The sequence below is a fragment of the Balaenoptera acutorostrata genome, chromosome 18, assembly GCF_949987535.1.
Source record: "Balaenoptera acutorostrata chromosome 18, mBalAcu1.1, whole genome shotgun sequence".
Lineage (NCBI taxonomy): Eukaryota > Metazoa > Chordata > Mammalia > Artiodactyla > Balaenopteridae > Balaenoptera > Balaenoptera acutorostrata.
The window spans coordinates 66,963,362-66,981,347 of NC_080081.1; the positions used below are offsets into that span (position 1 = coordinate 66,963,362).

Here is a 17,986-nt window from a genome sequence, read left to right on the forward strand (position 1 = left end):
TGATACGAATGAACTTATTTACAAAACAGAATCAGACTCACAGATCTCGAAATCACATTTATGGTTACCAAAGGGGATATGTGGGAGGAAGTGATAACTAGGAGATTGGGCTGGGATTGACATATACACACTACTATGTATAAAATAGATAACTAACAAGGACCTACTGTATAGCGCAGGGAACTCTACTTAGTTTTCTGTAATAACCTATATGGGGAAGAATCTGAAAAAGAATGGAAAATATATACATATGTAGAACTGATTCACTTTTCTGTACACCTGAAACTAACACAACATTGTAAGTCAACTCTACTGCGATAAAAAAATTAAAAACAAACTATGCTATAGTCTATAAAGTGTGCAATAACATATGTCTAAAAAGCAATGTACACACCTTCATTAAAAAATACTTTGTTGCTAAAAAATGCTAACTATCCTCTGAGGGAGTCTTAATCTTTTTGCTGGTGGAGGGTTTGAAATATTGAGAGAATGACCAAAATGTGACACAGAGACATGAAGTGAGCAGGTGGTGTTGGAAAAATGGCGCCGATAGACTTGCTGGAAGCAGGGTTGCCACCAACCTTCAAGTTTTAAAAAACGCAGTATCTGTGAAGTGCAATAAAATGAGGTCTGCCTGTATTCAGTAAAATAAAGCAGGTAAGGAGAAGCCCAAACCACCTCCATGGATTTGCTTACCCGAGTCACCTACCGTCTGTGTGGGGCATGGTGACAGTGAGCTTGATGAGATTTGTGTACTCGGGGTCCTCGGGACCCGTGTAGCGCAATTTAGCTGAGAAGGGCTCTGCTCCCACTATCCCTGGCACCCGGGGCTGACAAAGACCTCAAGGCAAAATGAAGACATTTATGCTAAAAGAAGATAACAGACAACACTTAAAGTATATATTTTTAAATAGGCACTATTATTTTTCTGTGTACTTTAAAATTCTCTGTGAGCTAAGGCACTGCTGAGAGTTGATATTATGAGGAAGGAAAAGACCATGATGGGAGAAGTAATCCCAGCAGACACTTCAATGGCTTCTTCTTAACATTTGGGGTATTTTATAAAGTTTGAGAAACAATAAATATTATTCAATGTGATTTAATTTGTGCTGGACACCATCTGTTATGGTCATATTCACAAAATCATCTTAACATAAAGTACAAACAGGCATAGTAAAAATGATTGAAAAACAACAGGAAAAAGTAAGTGTAGTTTAATTAAATGTATGAGATTGTTACCTTAGAATTAAATCCTTAAGACTAGTCGTAAAATTTACATTATTTATAATAAAACTAAAAATGCACTCATTCTAAAAACAAAAGCTAGTCTTCTTAGAATCAGAGAGCAAAATATATAGTTTTCTCTCTATATGTAATTTCTTACAGTATGTGTATTATAAATTTTAACTCATTGTCTAATCTATCTATCTATCTAGAATTTTAACATGAAAATCTTCCTCGTATGTTTGCTTTGAAAGCACTGTAATGTCTTCATTTTAATACCGCCCGATGCTGGATCACAGTTTCCAGAGAACTAGGCAATATATAATTTCTTTTCTGTTTGTAGAAAACAGATCAGAATCAGGCCCTAGCATCTGGGATGTCTGCTTTATTAATTGGGGGCGACTCATTTTAAGGCATTGTTTAATTTATTTTTGGTGCCCGCACAATAGTTTGGTTTTAAGAGAAATTTAAAAACCATACATTCTAATCCTAATAAAAGAACATGGTTACTCTACATGTTATCAATAAATATTGATCCTGAATATATAATGGTGGGAGGTGGTACATATAACTTTTCTTGCTGCAACATATGCACATCTGAAGTGTTGTACACAAATGGAATTTTTAGAAATAGAATCTTATAAAAAGACTGTTATTTTAAAACTCTGATTTAAACATTCTTCTGCAGAGTAAAGGATTAGTTTATAAAGTGGATTTCCTGTCTCGTCAGTGTTGTCTCCGGCCACATGTATTTTTCCACCTCCACTGTGTCCGGGCTCTAGCCCTGACCTCAACCTCCCCTCTAATAACCAAGTATGGACGCTTGTACACACCTCTCTACCTGGACTGTCCTTCCCCTCCTGCCCCAGCAAACTCCTGTTCATCCAGCGCCCAGCTGGGAGTGATTTGGCATCACACATGAGCTGCCCTGTCCAGATCTGACCCTTGCGTACCAACTGCTTCATCTCCTGATCTCCCTTCCTCTCCCTTACGTCCTGCCCCACTTCTCTGCTTGTAGTTCCCAGGATACTCCGTGTTCTTTCACGCTTCTGCAAGTCATTGCTCAGGCTTGTTTCCCCTACTGTTCTCAAGACTCAGCTTAAGCGTCTCCTCTTTGATGAAACCTTTCCAGACCCACTCAGCCTAGAACCCATCACTACTACTTTTGCATTTCTGTGTCCTGTCCAGACTAAAATTTGTCTGTGTCTTCACTTAGAGTATGGACTCCTGGAAGGCAGGAATCCTGCCTTATTTTTCATATGACAGCCAAAAGCCTGACATATGCTCGGTGATCGAAAAATGCAAAATGAATAAATATTTGTTTTCTAATGAATATTTTTGCGAAAATAGATTATCATTTAAAAATACTTATAGAGTATTACGGAATACATGGGGCATCTGGAGGAATGAATAACTGGAAATTAGACATATATAACATTCTATGGTATTCCAGCGACCTGTATGTGAAAAGGGCCTCGCACTACCTTCTTCTCTGCCGATGGTTACGGGAGGGCTCGTCAGCTCCAAGCCTTCATTGCCATCGGCATTCACAGCCCGAGCTGCACACTGCACCCTGGAGCCAGGCTGGAAGTATACGGAGTCTAAACTGATCATCTTGGATGAGGTGAAAAAGGTGTCAAAGTCCACTTCTCTCATGGGGCTGGTCACTCCGTCAGGGCCCGCGGGCGCGCTGATCAGCCAGCGGTACCGGGTCAAAGTGTCATTGATGTTCTCACTTGCACAAATGGATCCTGTTTTGTCATAGTCTGAATATTTAGGGTTGCAAGCCTATGGGAAACAAATAACCATGTTAGGGCCCCAGTTTAGAACAAGGTGGACATTGTTCCTCTTAAGTTCTCTCTCCCTTAGTGTTTTCACTGCTACTTTTTTTCCATTTCTACATGTTATTCAGGCAACTTTCAAATTCCTAGTCCTAGCGATGCTAGCTTTTATGAACTCCAATCTTGCATTTCAAACAGCTTCTTGGCCTTTTCCACCTTTAACTTGATACGAGTAAGTGATGCTCATTGCATCACCTCCCGCATCCTCAGAGCTGTCAAATCGTCCTTGCTCTTTTCTCTCTCCCTCTCTTTTCCTCTCTCTCATTTTGCCCCCGACATCCAGTGGGTCAGTGAACTCGATTGAGTCTTTTTGTAGGATGTCTCTTAAGTTGGTCTTTTCCTTCCCATTCCAAGCATCATCTTTCTATCTAATTCAGGGCCTTTCTCGTCAGGTGACCACTGTTGCCATGGTAACACTCCAATACAACCCCTCTTCTCATGCCATTCTTCTGTGCAAGAGCTCCCTGCTACCCAACAAATGAAGTGCACGTTCCTTAATATAACATTTCAAGACCTCTGTAACTTGCACCGCATTATTATTTCTGCCTTGCTAATCCAATAAACATTTATTGTATACCTATTATATGTAGGTCATTACACCAGGGGTATTGCAAAGTAAGAATAAATGCGTCCCAGTTTTTGCTCACAAGGAGCTTATAATTTATAGCTAAGAGAAGGCAATTGAAAAAGTAACTATCATATGCCATTTGCAAGGCAACAACTTCATCCAGGAATGACGTTTCCTTATGTGACTCTTAAACTATTGACATTTTCATCGGACGATCCCAAACCTTCCCTCACAGGTGGAGCTGCTGTTCTATCTCCTAGTTTGTATAATGATCACATCATGCCTTATGGTAGAGTGACTGATTCTTATATATTTTTCTCTCCCTTATGTTTAAATTCCTTGAGTGTAGAGTTCATATCTTATTTATTTTTCTCTCAGTGACAAACCCTGAGATAATATGAGATAACACACTATGTGTACATCAGTTAGTAAACCTTTGTTGGATGAAGGAAGAAAAATAGGACCTTTACTTGATCAACAGTTTCCTTTCCAAAGTTCAAAGATTAAATCCTGCAGTTTTTCCCCACTTTTATCTCATCATGACAAAGCCCATACTATATTGGTTAATGTTCATAATTATTTTAACTATTTTACAATTTTCCTCAACTTCCTACTCACCGTGATACAGACAACAGGATAACCAGACACAGGTCCAGCACTCTCTTTGGCTCTGGAAGTGTCATCATACATCAGTAAGGATACAATTTGAGGGACAGAAGGAAAAGTGACATCTGCCATGCTGTTCAATTCTTCTATGTACACAATGGCTTTGGTGGCCTAGAAGGAAAAGATAACTCTCCATGATTATTGAAATATTAGACTCCTGGTGCTTCTATTGTGCAGAACAATACTCACAATGCTTGGCAAGTCCATGGCTTCATTATAGTAAAAATTGTCACACCCAGAGCCTCTGCAGTGTGACAGGCTCTATGTGCTTTGTTCCTCATGACCCTGGCACCTAGGTCATATCTTAAGGTGGAGGGGAGGGTACCTGAGTCCTGGGTTGGCCAGTGGCCCACAAAGAATTCGGGCTTGAGTTTTTTTCTCCAAATAGTGATGATAGTAGTTAAGTCTGTCTCGGGGTGGTAAAGTGGAAGATCCATGAAAAAGTCAATTAGTTAATAGTGGGAGGAAAGCTGAAAGAGACCAGGGAGAAGGCAGATCCTAGAGGTCATGTGACAGCATGGGTCCTGCTGAAGTGGATGTCAGGTGAAAAGTGCAGCTTCAGAGGAGCAGAGGACAGAAGCACAGACAGAGGGAGAAGCTGAGTCACAGACAGAAGAGGAACCTGTGAACATCTACTGGGGGTAGAATGACAAGGAAATCCCGCTGATACATTTGCCTTTTGCTCCCGAATCATCTTCCAATATCCAACGATACATTGCAGTTTCCAAGCCTATATTTACGTGTGTCTTCTTAAAAGGGGCTTTGATCACTTGAAGTGATTTGAGTGAATCTTTGTTCCTCTTACTCAAAAGAGTTTAATATGATGCTCCATAAAAACTAAAGACTCACTTCTCATGTGATCAAGACTTACAAAAATATATTTGAAAAAGATTTTCTGCCCCTACTTCTTGAATTTTCAATATGACTTAAAAAAAAAAACCCAAGGCACTATAAATACCATCAAGTAGTAAAAATTATAAAATACTAAAAATACCTGTACTTAAGGGAAAAAAAAGTCTCCCCAATTTGATCTCATGCTAATAGTGAAACAAATAATAAAAGAAATAGAGTAAATGTAAGCACAGATATTGTAAACATTGGTCTGTTCGTTAAATCATTTAGCTTTAAAAATTAGGCTTAAAGGTCAAAATTCTATGGAAATTACATTTATCTTGAAGAATATCTGGTTGATGAGACAATATAAATTAAATAAACACAGGAAAGAAGTGTTAGGACAGTAACATTTGGGTCACTGAGGCTCTGGACATCAATTTAATAAAGTTATCATGAGCAGGTGGGAATTTTGAGGGTTAGCAAACTGTTTTGTGGGTTGAAATGTGTGTTTTCATGAGTTGTGGCACTAAATTAATAGCCTCATCTTTGTGCTGAGACTATGCTTTCTCTCTGGAGGTTAATCCCAGATTCAGTCGTTATTGACTAAAATAGGAAGGGTAACTGGGCTGGTGTGGGACTCAGAGGCTCTAGTCCTTGAGTTTCTACAAACATGATTTTTCAAGAAAGAGACAGGAATTTTTTATTTTGGCTGCACCGCGGGACTTGCAGGATCTTAGTTCCCTGACCAGGGATTGAACCCGTGCCCTCGGCAGTGAAAGCATGGAGTCCTGACCATTGGACCGCCAGGGAATTTAGGACTTTCTTGATTCTTGTTTTCAAATGAAAACAAAATTGATTTAGGAGGTGAAAAGAGATTATGTGCATTGTCTTTATACAAGGGTTGTATAAAGTTGATTACTTAACTGTATACTATGTGATGCTTACATGCATTTTCCATGATAAAATGCTGGCCACAAATTTATATCCATAAATTACTTACCTGCGTCTCTGCTATCATATTTTCATCGGGTTTTAGGTGGACAGTGAAGGCCTCTCTCATCTCTCTTACCCCATCGAATATTACTTCAATTTCAACAATGTGCTGGATTTCTCCCTCCTTAAACTCAATTTCTATAAATGCAAAATCACAGGTTTAAATCTTTTACATAGGAATATGCGAAGTTTTTCTTAAGCTTCTTTGACAGTGACCCACAAGGCGAAATATATTTTATATTGTGGCCCAGTATACTTACGTGTATATGTTTGTGTGCACATGTGAGTGTGGATAAAATGGAATAAAAAGTTTTAAAAACATCACCTGTTCTTACGATATGCATTGCACTCTAGTATTTTCTATTCTATTCCATTTTATCCAGAAGAAAATTCTAATCATAAGCTACTAAATTGATTTTTTGACCCACAGTTTGAAAAAATGCAGAGTTATGGAATAGACAATCAACAATTCTGACATCGGCACAATCAGACAAACTCACCTCTCATTTCCCAGAATTTCTAAACCAATAGGACATAAGTCAAATATACGATCACAGGCATTATTGAGTGTGAATAGTATTTTCATTATGTATATATCTAGAAAAGCTGGACACCAAATTGTTGAAATTTTTAATATCATGTCAAATTATATTTTAAAAAGACTTCTTTTGGTTGTTGATGTTAATCTTGGAAATTCAGCAATTTTTTTTAAGAAAAATGTTAATGGTGTTTTTTCTCTCACCCCGTCGCTCCTAACTAAAAATAATTCCTTCATTGTCATGAAAATTAAACCCAATAATGGTAATCCTTTTTTAACCATTCATTCTGAGATTCTTAAAATGTTAAAAAATTAACTGATTTTACTGAACTCAAGAATAAGCAGCTGACCAAACTTGGATAAACAATTTTGTTGGTTTTACAATGCCTTTTGAAAAACTGGTTCAGAGGAGAAAATAAAGACTATAATGCATAATCATTCCAATCAGAGACGATAACAGATGCTGCTTTCTCATGTAACGGCGGTATTCAATCATTATAATTCTAAATTAAGAAATCCTTTCAAATGTGGCAGAAGAAAATGTGTCTCCAACGTATTTTTCTTTTCCTACTTCCGTCAATTATGAAAAGGATCTTTTTCTTTAAAATTGTGTCAGTAAGCCAGACTCATCTTTAAAATTAGTTCTGTTTCTGGGTACAGCCATTTTCCACACTGGCCTTAGTCAGTTCTTTGATACCATTAGCTTTAGATTTCTCATACCCCAGGAGGGCTTACGGTCCTCGTTCCAGAGGATGAAAATAGCTGATCAATTCTTGGTCACCAATTATTTGTTTGATTTGACCTGTGTGAAGCTGCAATGAAAATTTATTTTCTAACCCTTCAACATCTGGGGATTTCATAGAAAAATACAGATTTTTTTAGATCTTTTACACTTTTCTGCCTGGCAACAGTCATCTGGGTATGACAGTACAGGTCTTTCTCAGCAGGGAATGGACTTTCTGGTTGAAGAACATTTCCATCACTCCATCTTTCCCTCACACTTTCCTTGCTTCCCTCATTTTCATTGCTTGTCTTGGCCTTGTAAACATTTGAGTTTTGTAACCCTCTGAATTATATAAACCTAGTTTCTAAGAAGTTGAAAACTTAAGTATTTATTTTAAATGCTTAAATTAATTGTTTTCTTACAGTATACATGCTAGGTGATAGTTGTTTCCTCTGTCACTTTAGACATTTTTTAAAAAAAATAAATTTATCTGTTTATTTTTTGGCTGTGTTGGGTCTTCGTTGCTGCGGGCGGGCTTTCTCTAGTTGCGGCGAGCGGGGGCTACTCTTTGTTGCCCTGCACGGGCTTCTCACTGCAGTGGCTTCTCTTGTTGCAGAGCACGGGCTCTAGGCACGTGGGCTTCAGTACTTGTGGCACACGGGCTCAGTAGTTGTGGCTCGCAGGCTCTAGAGCGCAGGCTCAGTAGTTGTGGCGCACGGGCTTAGTTGCTCGGCAGCACGTGGGAGTTTCCCGGACCAGGGCTCAAACCCGTGTCCCCTGAATTGGCAGGCGGATTCTTAACCCCTGCACCACCAGGGAAGCCCCTAGACATTTTTAACACAAAAATATTGCAACGTTTATTCTATATTTAATTTTTTGTTTATTGTAAATGACTACCTCAATTTGGACCATAAAAGGAGAAATTAAAATATATTTCAGGAAAGATTATTAAATTTTTATTATACATATTTATAAACACATGTTGACATTTATAGGATAAAAGAGACACAGGTTGATTTACTGTTATTTAAGTTTTCTCTGATTTCATTTGTCAATTTACTATATACATATAATTTTGTTTCTGTCTTAGCAAAAAGAATTGTTTTCTTTATAAGAAAAGCATCTCCTGTTAAAGGTCATGTCATCCACATTTAGAAGGTGTTTCCTTCATGTAAAACATGCTCATTTTAGAAATACTTATTTTAGATTTTATAATTTAGCAGCTGATCAGTTTTTTCCTCTCATTTTGGGTTTTATGCGAATATTTCCAATATATTATCATTCTTTACATAGAAAATAATATGAGGATAACTTTGAAGCTCTATAGTAGTTCATCAAACTTTTACCATATGTGCAAAGAAAATAAATGGTCCTTTGTAGAAGATGCTAGTTTTTCCAACTGTTTCATTAATTCTATTACTGATTCTGTCACTTTCTAAACTTTGTTCTCAAGTGAGCAGATCAAGATGAATGCCTGTAGTCTATGATCATCAAAAACTGTTGGCAGTCTCTATTTTGCCGGTAAACAATCCACAGAGAGAGAGAAGAACTGACTTGTTTTATACTCATAAAAGTAATGGGCGAAATGATCCGAAAGTTTGAAGAAGGAGAGGGATGGAAGAAATGTATTCGTTATGAGTTCCTAAGGCCCAGAGAATTCATGGTCCCTGTGGTTGGTAATCTGTCCCCCTTTTACTGTCCTCCATTAACACTAAACTTCCTAGCTTGAAGTTTTGGATTGCTGTTGTTCTATGACTATCTTCTTGGCTATCACGCACATTTTCAATGCAATAGAATATGCAGGAAAATTATTATTTACTATCGGATTGCCATAATGCAGGTAAAACCCACTGAAAATTAAAGGACTGTAGGCTCAAAACAGAAGATCATCTAGCACACTGACTCAAAATTTCCCTAACACATGTACCCAGCAGTCAAAAAGGGAAATCCTGGAAATAAATTCCATTGACTTTGTTTTCCTGAAGGAGATTAATTTAAAGGAGTACCTGTATTTGTATTTCAGTTGGATGGATATTTCTCTTCTTTTTTCCCAAGGGCACCAGCACTAACATAGGGTGAGCCCAAGCCATCTGGACACAGGCCCTGGGAGCCCCCATACCTTCCGACACAGGGTGATAGTCCTCTCCAGAGGTGGCTGAGCCGTCCTTGGTGTGAACCCTCACAACGGAAACCTTTGAAGTGTCTCCTTGGCGAATCACTGGAATTTTTATAACCACCGACTGTCCTGGTTCTTTGGGTTCACTGACGCTAAATTTGGTTTCTCCAAATTTAATGATTGTCTCTAAAACAGCGGGAGACACGGACAAATTAAATTGTAAAGGGAATGCTTTTATTCTCCATTTCTAATGTTTTTTCTTTGTTTCCCATGTAGGAGGAGCTTAAATATATTATTCTCTTGCCTTCCCTCTGTCCCCTCGCTCAGTATCACTGGTGTGTCATGAGAAACTGAGCATGCGTGGCCCAGCTCCTTCCTTAGGAATTAACCACCCCCCAGAAGTCACGTGCTCTGGGGCTGTCTCTATGCGCCAAAAATTTTACAGGAGTGGGTCACTGACAGTGGGAAGGGAAGGAGGAAATTGTTGACCCAGGACAACCTGCACCCAAGGGTACGTGAGGAGGAGCAGGGAGGTACGAATGCTTGGGATTTAGCATTTAGCTATAAACCATGTTCTTCAACATAACTTTCAGTTTAAATGGTTTATTTCGTTCTCCACTTATCTTAGTCTTTTTCCTATTTCTCAATTACTTTAAAAGCCAAGTCAGAAAGAGGGGGTTATTTTCTGAGCCACCTAAAACTTTAATACAGACGGATTTCAGTTCCTAATTTACAGCTGAACACAGGAAACGGCGTCTTACTATCAGCATCATCTCTGATCCTTATCAGAGCTTCATTCTGTTCACCAACCACAGCTCCAAAAGGGGAGTTGCTTTGTGGAGTGCCAAGAACCAGACGGAGCTCCTCTACCTCTTCGTATAGTACGTCATCCATCAGCTCAAGGATACAAGGCTTTTCAGTCTCACCTGGAACAATAATAAGGACAGCAGGACAATCACATCCCGTAGGCCATAAGGGAAGCATCTGCAACCAGAAGGTAAGCCCCATGAGGCCAGGGATGTTGCTTTTTGCCCTGCTGTATCAACAGTGCAAAGAACAGTGTCTGGCATGTAATAAGCCTTTGATTAATATTTGCTGAATGAATGACGAGGTTTGAACATTTGCAATGACAGGCCCTATTTGTACAGGGAGTTCTTTAATGCCTGTCTTAAGTTCTGTCACTTATGTCTGAAAACAAGGGGAAAAGAGGAAATGCCAATTTTATTTACAAATTTCTAACATTATGATCAGGAGGCAAATTTAGCAACTTTGTACTGGTTGGTCATTGTTAATTTGACCACAGTACATGTTTCTTGTACAATTATTGGATCAAAGTAACCAAATATTTTATGACGTTGGACACATATTAAAAATGTGACATCTATTTCCTTTCATTTCTGTCATTTGAACGTTAAGTCTTTCCCACTACTGTGAAATCTACACATTTGATATGCCATTATCTGCTGAATAAAGTTTGAATAAACCATATAGCACATCACTAGAAACTAATCAATAAGTTGATACGGAAACCAAAAGAACATTCATTCACCCTGTTAAAATCTACCTCACTTTGTTATCATTTAGTGCACATTAAACCATGTCGTAAGCTTGTTGAAATCAAGAATTGTATTTCCTTGATAGATATCTCACACCCAAAACTTGGCTTCCGCAAATTCCAAATAGAAATTTCAAGCCGAAACTTACCAGGGAGGAAGGTGATGGTGGAGATATCAGTGTTTGGGCGTTCTTCAAAGTCCATCATCACTTGTGCAGACCCCTGTCGCGTGTAGCATCTCACCGAAGACCTGTACTGGACATCTCCACTCCTGTGGATCGTGGCAACTATCTGTCCGTCATTTTCATTGCCAGTATATACTCGTTCTTTGAATTGCATCTTAGGCACTGCAAAAAAAAATACAAGAAAATAAACATATGGATCAAAGTGAACAGAAATGTAAGGAAAACGGCATTTCAGAAAACATGGTTTCATGGGAAGAATAACTGAACAGAAATGAGAAGAACTGGATCCAACTCTCCACTCAGTCACTTGCCAGTGTTTTGGCCTTGAGCAAATCACTTAACTCAGTATTTTGATTTCCTTATCCTTGTAATTTTGCTCTGCCTATTTTGTGGAGTAGGAAGATGCAATGAAATGTGAAAAAGTAGATAAAACCAGAGATTTTAAGATGTCTGTATCTATATATGTTGCTTTATCATGAGCTTTTCAGAATTTCTTGATATGAATAATATTAAATATTGTGCACATAATCACATGCATAGTTTACCTGGACCGTGTTGGAAAAGTTGACAATGGCTGTAACACCTATGGCTATGACACCTATACTAGGTCAATTAACTATAGGTCTCATTGACAATAGGTTAGACTCCTCCAAGCAATGTCAAGATCATCATGGTAGAAGATTATTCAGAATTTCCCTGTGATGACGTGGCAGAGAGCCCTGCCATGTGTCCAGAAGCTTATTGCTTCAGAACAGTGGTTTTGGCATATCATTAGGGGAATTTCAGGAGTGTCTGGGAGTAAGGAGATAACAGAAAGTGTCTTGTGTTGAGAAATGGAAAAAGATCATTAATACTCAAGGGTTTGTGCAACCCCATGTGGTTCCACCCATCTGTGGGAGGGAGTTCTTGACACACAATCAAGATATTGATAACAATCTCATTTTTTTAAACTTGCGAGGAAGACTGAAAGTTTTCTTCTGAGACTGTTTAATTCTATCAGAATAATCAGGATGAGAAAGTAAGACTTGGTCGGCTAAGGTATTACTATGGGTTGAACTGTGTCCCCCAATTCACAGGTTGAAATCCTAACACCCAGTACCTCGGAATGTGACCTTATGTGGAGATAGGGTCTTTACAGAACTAATCAAGTAAAAATGAGGTCATGAGGGTGGGCCCTAATTGAATATGACTGGTGTCCTTATATAAAAGGGAAATTTGGACACAGAGACACACATAGAAGCTGATGTAAAGACACATAGGGAAAAGATGGCCGTCTACAAGACAAGAGAGAGGGCTGGAACAGATTCTTCTCTTGCATCCTATAGAAGGAAGTAATCCTGCTGATACCTTGATCTTGGACTCCTAGCCTCCAGAACTGTCAGACAAGAAATTCCTGAGTCTGTAGTACTTTGTTATGGCAGCCCTAGCAAACTAACACAGGTGTATAAACCCTAGTTCATCATTTTACTTAACATTTATATAAACTCTAGCTTATCGTTTTACTTATCATCATAAATTAATAAACACTCACAATCTGAGACAGAATCGTTTATGGCCACCGTGGCTTTGCTGGGATCACCAAGGGCAGCATTCATAGGCATTCGAAGCACAAGTTCAAATTTCTCAATTCCCTCCAGCACCGGTTGTCCAAGATCATCCAGAATGATAACACGAACAGTCTGCATGTTGACTCCAGGTGCAAAATCTAAATTACGACTGATTCCCACATAGTCTGTTCCAGCTGTGACAGTGACAGAAGAATTTTTCAGTTGGGGACTAACCAAATTTAAACAAAATTTTGAGAAGCAAACTGTGTAGATATATTTATAATCCTTTTATAAATATATAGACTAGCATACCGTTACAGAAAATACATTTAATGAAATGCAAAAGATTAGTATCTAACCTTTTGGTTATTGAGATGGTAGATCAAAGATCAGGTTCTGAACTTTGTCTTATCTATGTCTAACAAGTTATTTTACCTTTAGTTACTTTAGCTTTCTGTCTTATAGTTTTTTTAAATCTATTTTGGAATTCTCAAACAGAACTAATAAAAATCAGGTCTAAAAATAACCCTCATATCAATCAAGTATTTGATTATCATAAATTATATATGAAATATAAATATTGAAATTTTGTTATCATTAGCTAAATATCCAAATCTATTTTCAGAAGCTACTACAGAACTTTAGGTGTGCGACTGCCTGCTGGTTAAAACAACACATTTCAGACACAAGCTTTTGCCTGACATTCTTCACCCACGCCTGCCCCAGAGACGTATTTGGTTTTTGGCTTATTATTCTCAAAGACATATTTGGGTTTTGGCTTATTATTTGTCAGACTGTGGGGCGCATACTAGTGTTGACATCTCCATTTATGTTCTAAAGTAGTTAAGAAAACAAAACTTTCTCTTAATCTTTAAGCACTACATCCATAAAGCCTGGGAACAGGGGAGAGTGTTCAGTGTTATTTCTTCCTTGTTTTCACACCTTCTGCTCTTCTGACTCTCATTTTGTATCTGTTTACCTCTGAATACGCAACTATATTTGAGTATGTGTCTTTAATTCATTTTTAAAAGTCTCTGTATCGGAATCTCACTGTGGTTCTTTCCGTATCTGAATCTCGCTGTGGTTCTTTCCGTGTTTTTCTTTTCCTCTTCTTCCTCACCTTTATTCTCACCTCTTTCTTTGATTTGAATTTTCTCTAAAGAAATGACTAATTTGGCTAAACAGATGTTTGTTGGACACCGACTACATGCAAAACACTATGCTGGTTCTACGACATTTAAAAAGTGAAAACGTAAGGGTGACATAAAATGGGATTAATGATATGTGTGATGAATGTGTGATGTGTGTATGATGTACGTGTGTGTGGGCATGTGTAAGAGATAGTTTGTATTGTTGGTCATTTAGATGGGACAAAAAAGGAAATGTCTTATCTTTTGCTTGTCCTAGCTTTATGATAAACTTTTTGCAGATGTAGATTCCAGAATAAAAGGCAAGCATGTGTCGGCTAGGACAGACTATATAATGAAGTGTAGAAAAAGTCTTTGGGTCCCAAGTATTTATCGGGACATTTGTTTAAAATGAGGAAGGAGCCAAGCTGGAGATACATACCTGCATGATACTTAAATGCCACTAGATTTCTCTGAGGGTGGCCTTCACGATTATTCTAGTTGTGCATATGACGTCATAATATTCAACGATGGTAGATTTCCCAAGTATAGAGAACCAATTCATGCAAATAAAGGCATTCAAATGTAGAGTCTTTGACTTATATGTTTATAACTCAGCTTTTGATTTGTGGCCCTTTAGATGTATTTTCTCACAATAGTAAATAGAGCCTAGATTTACCGACTATACAGTAATAATTTCAGAAAAAATTACATTCAACCAGACTGCTTAAACAGAAGTGAAGTATTTGGGCTTTAAGGTATTTCATCATGGTAAGCTGAAAATTGTAGAGTCCTCAGAAGAGTTGCTGTAGGAAACTGCTCACCGTCGGCAGAGGGAGAATCTGTTTTCTGAGATCTCACGGTGACGCTAGAAGCCTGGGACAGGTCAGTGCCGGTTCTCCACACCCGCACGTCCACAGAGCCTATGCTCTCGTCCACAGGGTACTCGACGTCACCAAAGTAGAGGATGGGTTCTGTTAAGAAGGAAACAGAAACCATTTCTGTTACGTTTACCTTTCCACATCAAACTGTACGATGAAATTCCAAAGAACAGTTCGCTTCATCTTATCGACTTCCTCATACCATCATTTTTTTTCCTTTTAGCAAGATAACATCTCTTTAATCTCTAGACTTACACAGTTTTCAGATCAAAAATGCCTCTGTTGAAAAACAAAAATACATATGGTAAAGTGTCTAATGGAACTTTTTTTTTATTGCTTATTTTTGTTGTTGTTGTTTTTGTGTTTTGCTGTGTTTTGTTTTGGCGGTGCTGCGCGGCTTGTGGTATCTTAGTTCCCCGACCGGGGATTGAACCCATGCCACGGCAGTGGAAGCACCGAGTGGTCCACCAGGGAATTCCCTCTAATGGAGCATCCTTATCTTGAGGAGTATGAGTTACTTTGTCCCCTGTATGTGGGGTGATAAATGGCTTCTAAATGTACTTCCTAAAAGTTTAGCTGGTAAAATAGCAGCAAAATGAAACAAAACACATAAAGCTGGAATTTTACGAATTTGGCCCAACAGCTCATTTTACTGTCTCCTACCGGGTCATCACTCTGGACACTATTTGCATAACGACATCTTCTAGTTCATCAGTCCACTGTCTTTGGGCTTCTTATAACCCCTAAAGAGTTAGCCCCTATTGGCATAACTAGACTACATGCGATTGGCATAACTAGAATATATATGATTACGAGTCCTGAAGACTTTAGGACATGATAGTAGGTTACCTATAGGGTTTTGGGCATACTCTATACTAACTGAGGTTCCACTAGAGAAATAATCTCATACCAAGGGGCTTACATTTGTTTTAAACGTGTATGAAAATCATGTGACTTAGGCCATTAAAACAGGACACATACTTTGGAGACTTTGTATTTTTCTCCAGTATTGGCAATGAATTGATCTAACCATCATTCCCTGTCTGATTCCACCCGTGACCAGCAGTTTACCTTGTGAGACAGTTGCCAGAGTCTGAGGGATAGCAGTTAGCTGACTAATGAAGAAAGCTGGGAGATGATTTGTGAGCTTACTTAAAAAAAAATCCCCAAAACTTATTTTGAAATATTTATAGGCTTGTGGGAAATTGCAGAAATAGTAAATGGAGTGTATACTTTACCTATTGTGAGCTTATCAACAAAGATAAATTAATTGAGTATATTCATGTGATAAGGCAAATAGTCCTTTGACTTGAGACATTTTAGTCATCTGTGTGTGGTTTTACAAGACTCCAAAGATCTAAGTCTAAAAGGTCATGCAACTCACATCAATGTTCCCTAAAACACAAGGTCATTCAAGAGATGACTATCACATTTCAGAGCATTTAACTGAATTACCAAACATAAAAATGAAACAAAACCCTACAATTATGGCTCACAACCACAGGAAACTCATTTTGTGCGCTGCTCAAGTTGAGTAAGGGTTCTTTATTTTCCTTCCCCCAAATAAATTATCTTTATTGAAACTGGAAAATTGTGTTTTCTTTGTTTCTTCATATGGCGAGCATGATAAAAAGCACAGAGCTCCCTGAACTCTTGAATAATACAAAACCGACCTTGGAAATTTTGCCTGCGTATTTTGGTTCACGGGGTGATAAATCTGCCTACAGCATACTTTCACCTCCTTCTCATCCCTTCAGCCTGGACAGTGCTAGGGCATGTCAGTGGATGTGTACAGATGAAGGTATTATCTTATTAACCTCAGCCAAGGTGGACCTCAAATACAAGCCAATAAATTCCTTACATTTCTCATGCTGAGTAGGGGGCAAAGGTGAAGACAAAACCCTGAAAATGCTTATTTTGACCAGACGGCCACACCAAGCACATCTGTGTGTCTTTTAAAAGGCTTCTGTAATTACTGCAGAGGCCTGGTCATCTGCATCCAGAGCGTGATCTAAGTCTCTTCACATTCCTGGCAAACCACATCATTGTACAGATTAGATTTGAGTTATGGAAGATATCTGTGAAATGCAGTAAGGGAGACCCCCTATTTAATAATGACACCTCCCATATTCCTGTCTCTCTACTCTTCCCAGATACATACTAGAGGTGGAACAGACTAAAATCATGTGAGTGAATACGACCATTAATCACCAAATGGGCTACACAGAGACCAAATTTTGTTCTGCACGTGTGTGTTCAGACTCACTCCGTCAACTGTAGATCAAGTGTTTTGATGTTATAGCTTAATGTGCAGTTCATATAAGAAAAAAAAGAGTTCTATGTATTCAATAGTACTCTGAAAATGTTTATCCAAGTTGTCATTAAGAGTGAAGAGTAATGATAATAGTTACCACGTGTAGAACATTTATTGTATCTGACATATGTGTTTTATGCATGTGTGTGTGAGAGAGAGAGAATGAGAGAGAGGAAGGGAGAGAGAGACAGAGGTGGGAGGTCACAGCACATGTAACAATGCAATAAATAATACGATTTATGTGAATGATGCAAACAGTATATCATATCGCCATTGTATAGTGTGTTGTTACCTACAGCAGAAAGAAAGAGGGGGAATGGAAAAAGGGTTTTAATCCTAAACCGCTCAATTTTACCACTGCAGCTAATAGAACGCATTAGGAAAGATATTTCTCTCCTTAAGATTGATTTTTTGCCTATCTGTAGATTTATTTATGTACTTTCTCTCCCTCTCTGTGCTCTATTCATGATCACTGGAAAATTAGTCTGTTAATTACAGCCATTGCAATTAAAGTATAAAGTGACTCTGCTGAAATTAAAACACATCTTAATAGTTTTTATTAATTCTCGTTAACTGCCTAGTTTCTTACATCATGAATAAAAAGAAATGGTGTGGCATTAGCACCTCTGTATCTTTTCAGTGTGGCTGAATGAGAACTGAAAAGAATAATCATTATTGTTATTTCAATTTCTCAATACCTTGTCATAAGTCTCTAAAACTTAAATATTATTTATAATTATTACCATTTGTACAGAATCTTATGTAATATGAACGACTTAAAAATCCTTCAAGCAGTGAGTTGAGTAATAGATAATCACTCAAGATAATTGGCAAGAGTTTCCTTGACCATTTTAATGTGTAGGTAATAAACTA

The 17,986-nt window shown here is 38.1% G+C and overlaps 1 protein-coding gene across 2 annotated transcripts in view; it reads right to left on the bottom strand.

The window, feature by feature from the left end:
- Positions 1-17,986, bottom strand: part of FREM2 (FRAS1 related extracellular matrix 2) — a 145,658-nt gene that overhangs the window by 26,054 nt on the left and 101,618 nt on the right. For both annotated transcript variants that reach the window (XM_007193672.2, XM_057532751.1), the window contains exons 7-15: positions 14,743-14,892; positions 12,776-12,985; positions 11,209-11,406; positions 10,266-10,430; positions 9,508-9,690; positions 6,134-6,264; positions 4,252-4,410; positions 2,709-3,012; positions 710-841 (exon numbers count right to left, since the gene is read on the bottom strand). In XM_007193672.2, coding sequence (XP_007193734.2) covers positions 710-841; positions 2,709-3,012; positions 4,252-4,410; positions 6,134-6,264; positions 9,508-9,690; positions 10,266-10,430; positions 11,209-11,406; positions 12,776-12,985; positions 14,743-14,892 — 1,632 coding nt within the window. The remainder of the gene's footprint in view (positions 1-709; positions 842-2,708; positions 3,013-4,251; positions 4,411-6,133; positions 6,265-9,507; positions 9,691-10,265; positions 10,431-11,208; positions 11,407-12,775; positions 12,986-14,742; positions 14,893-17,986) is intronic.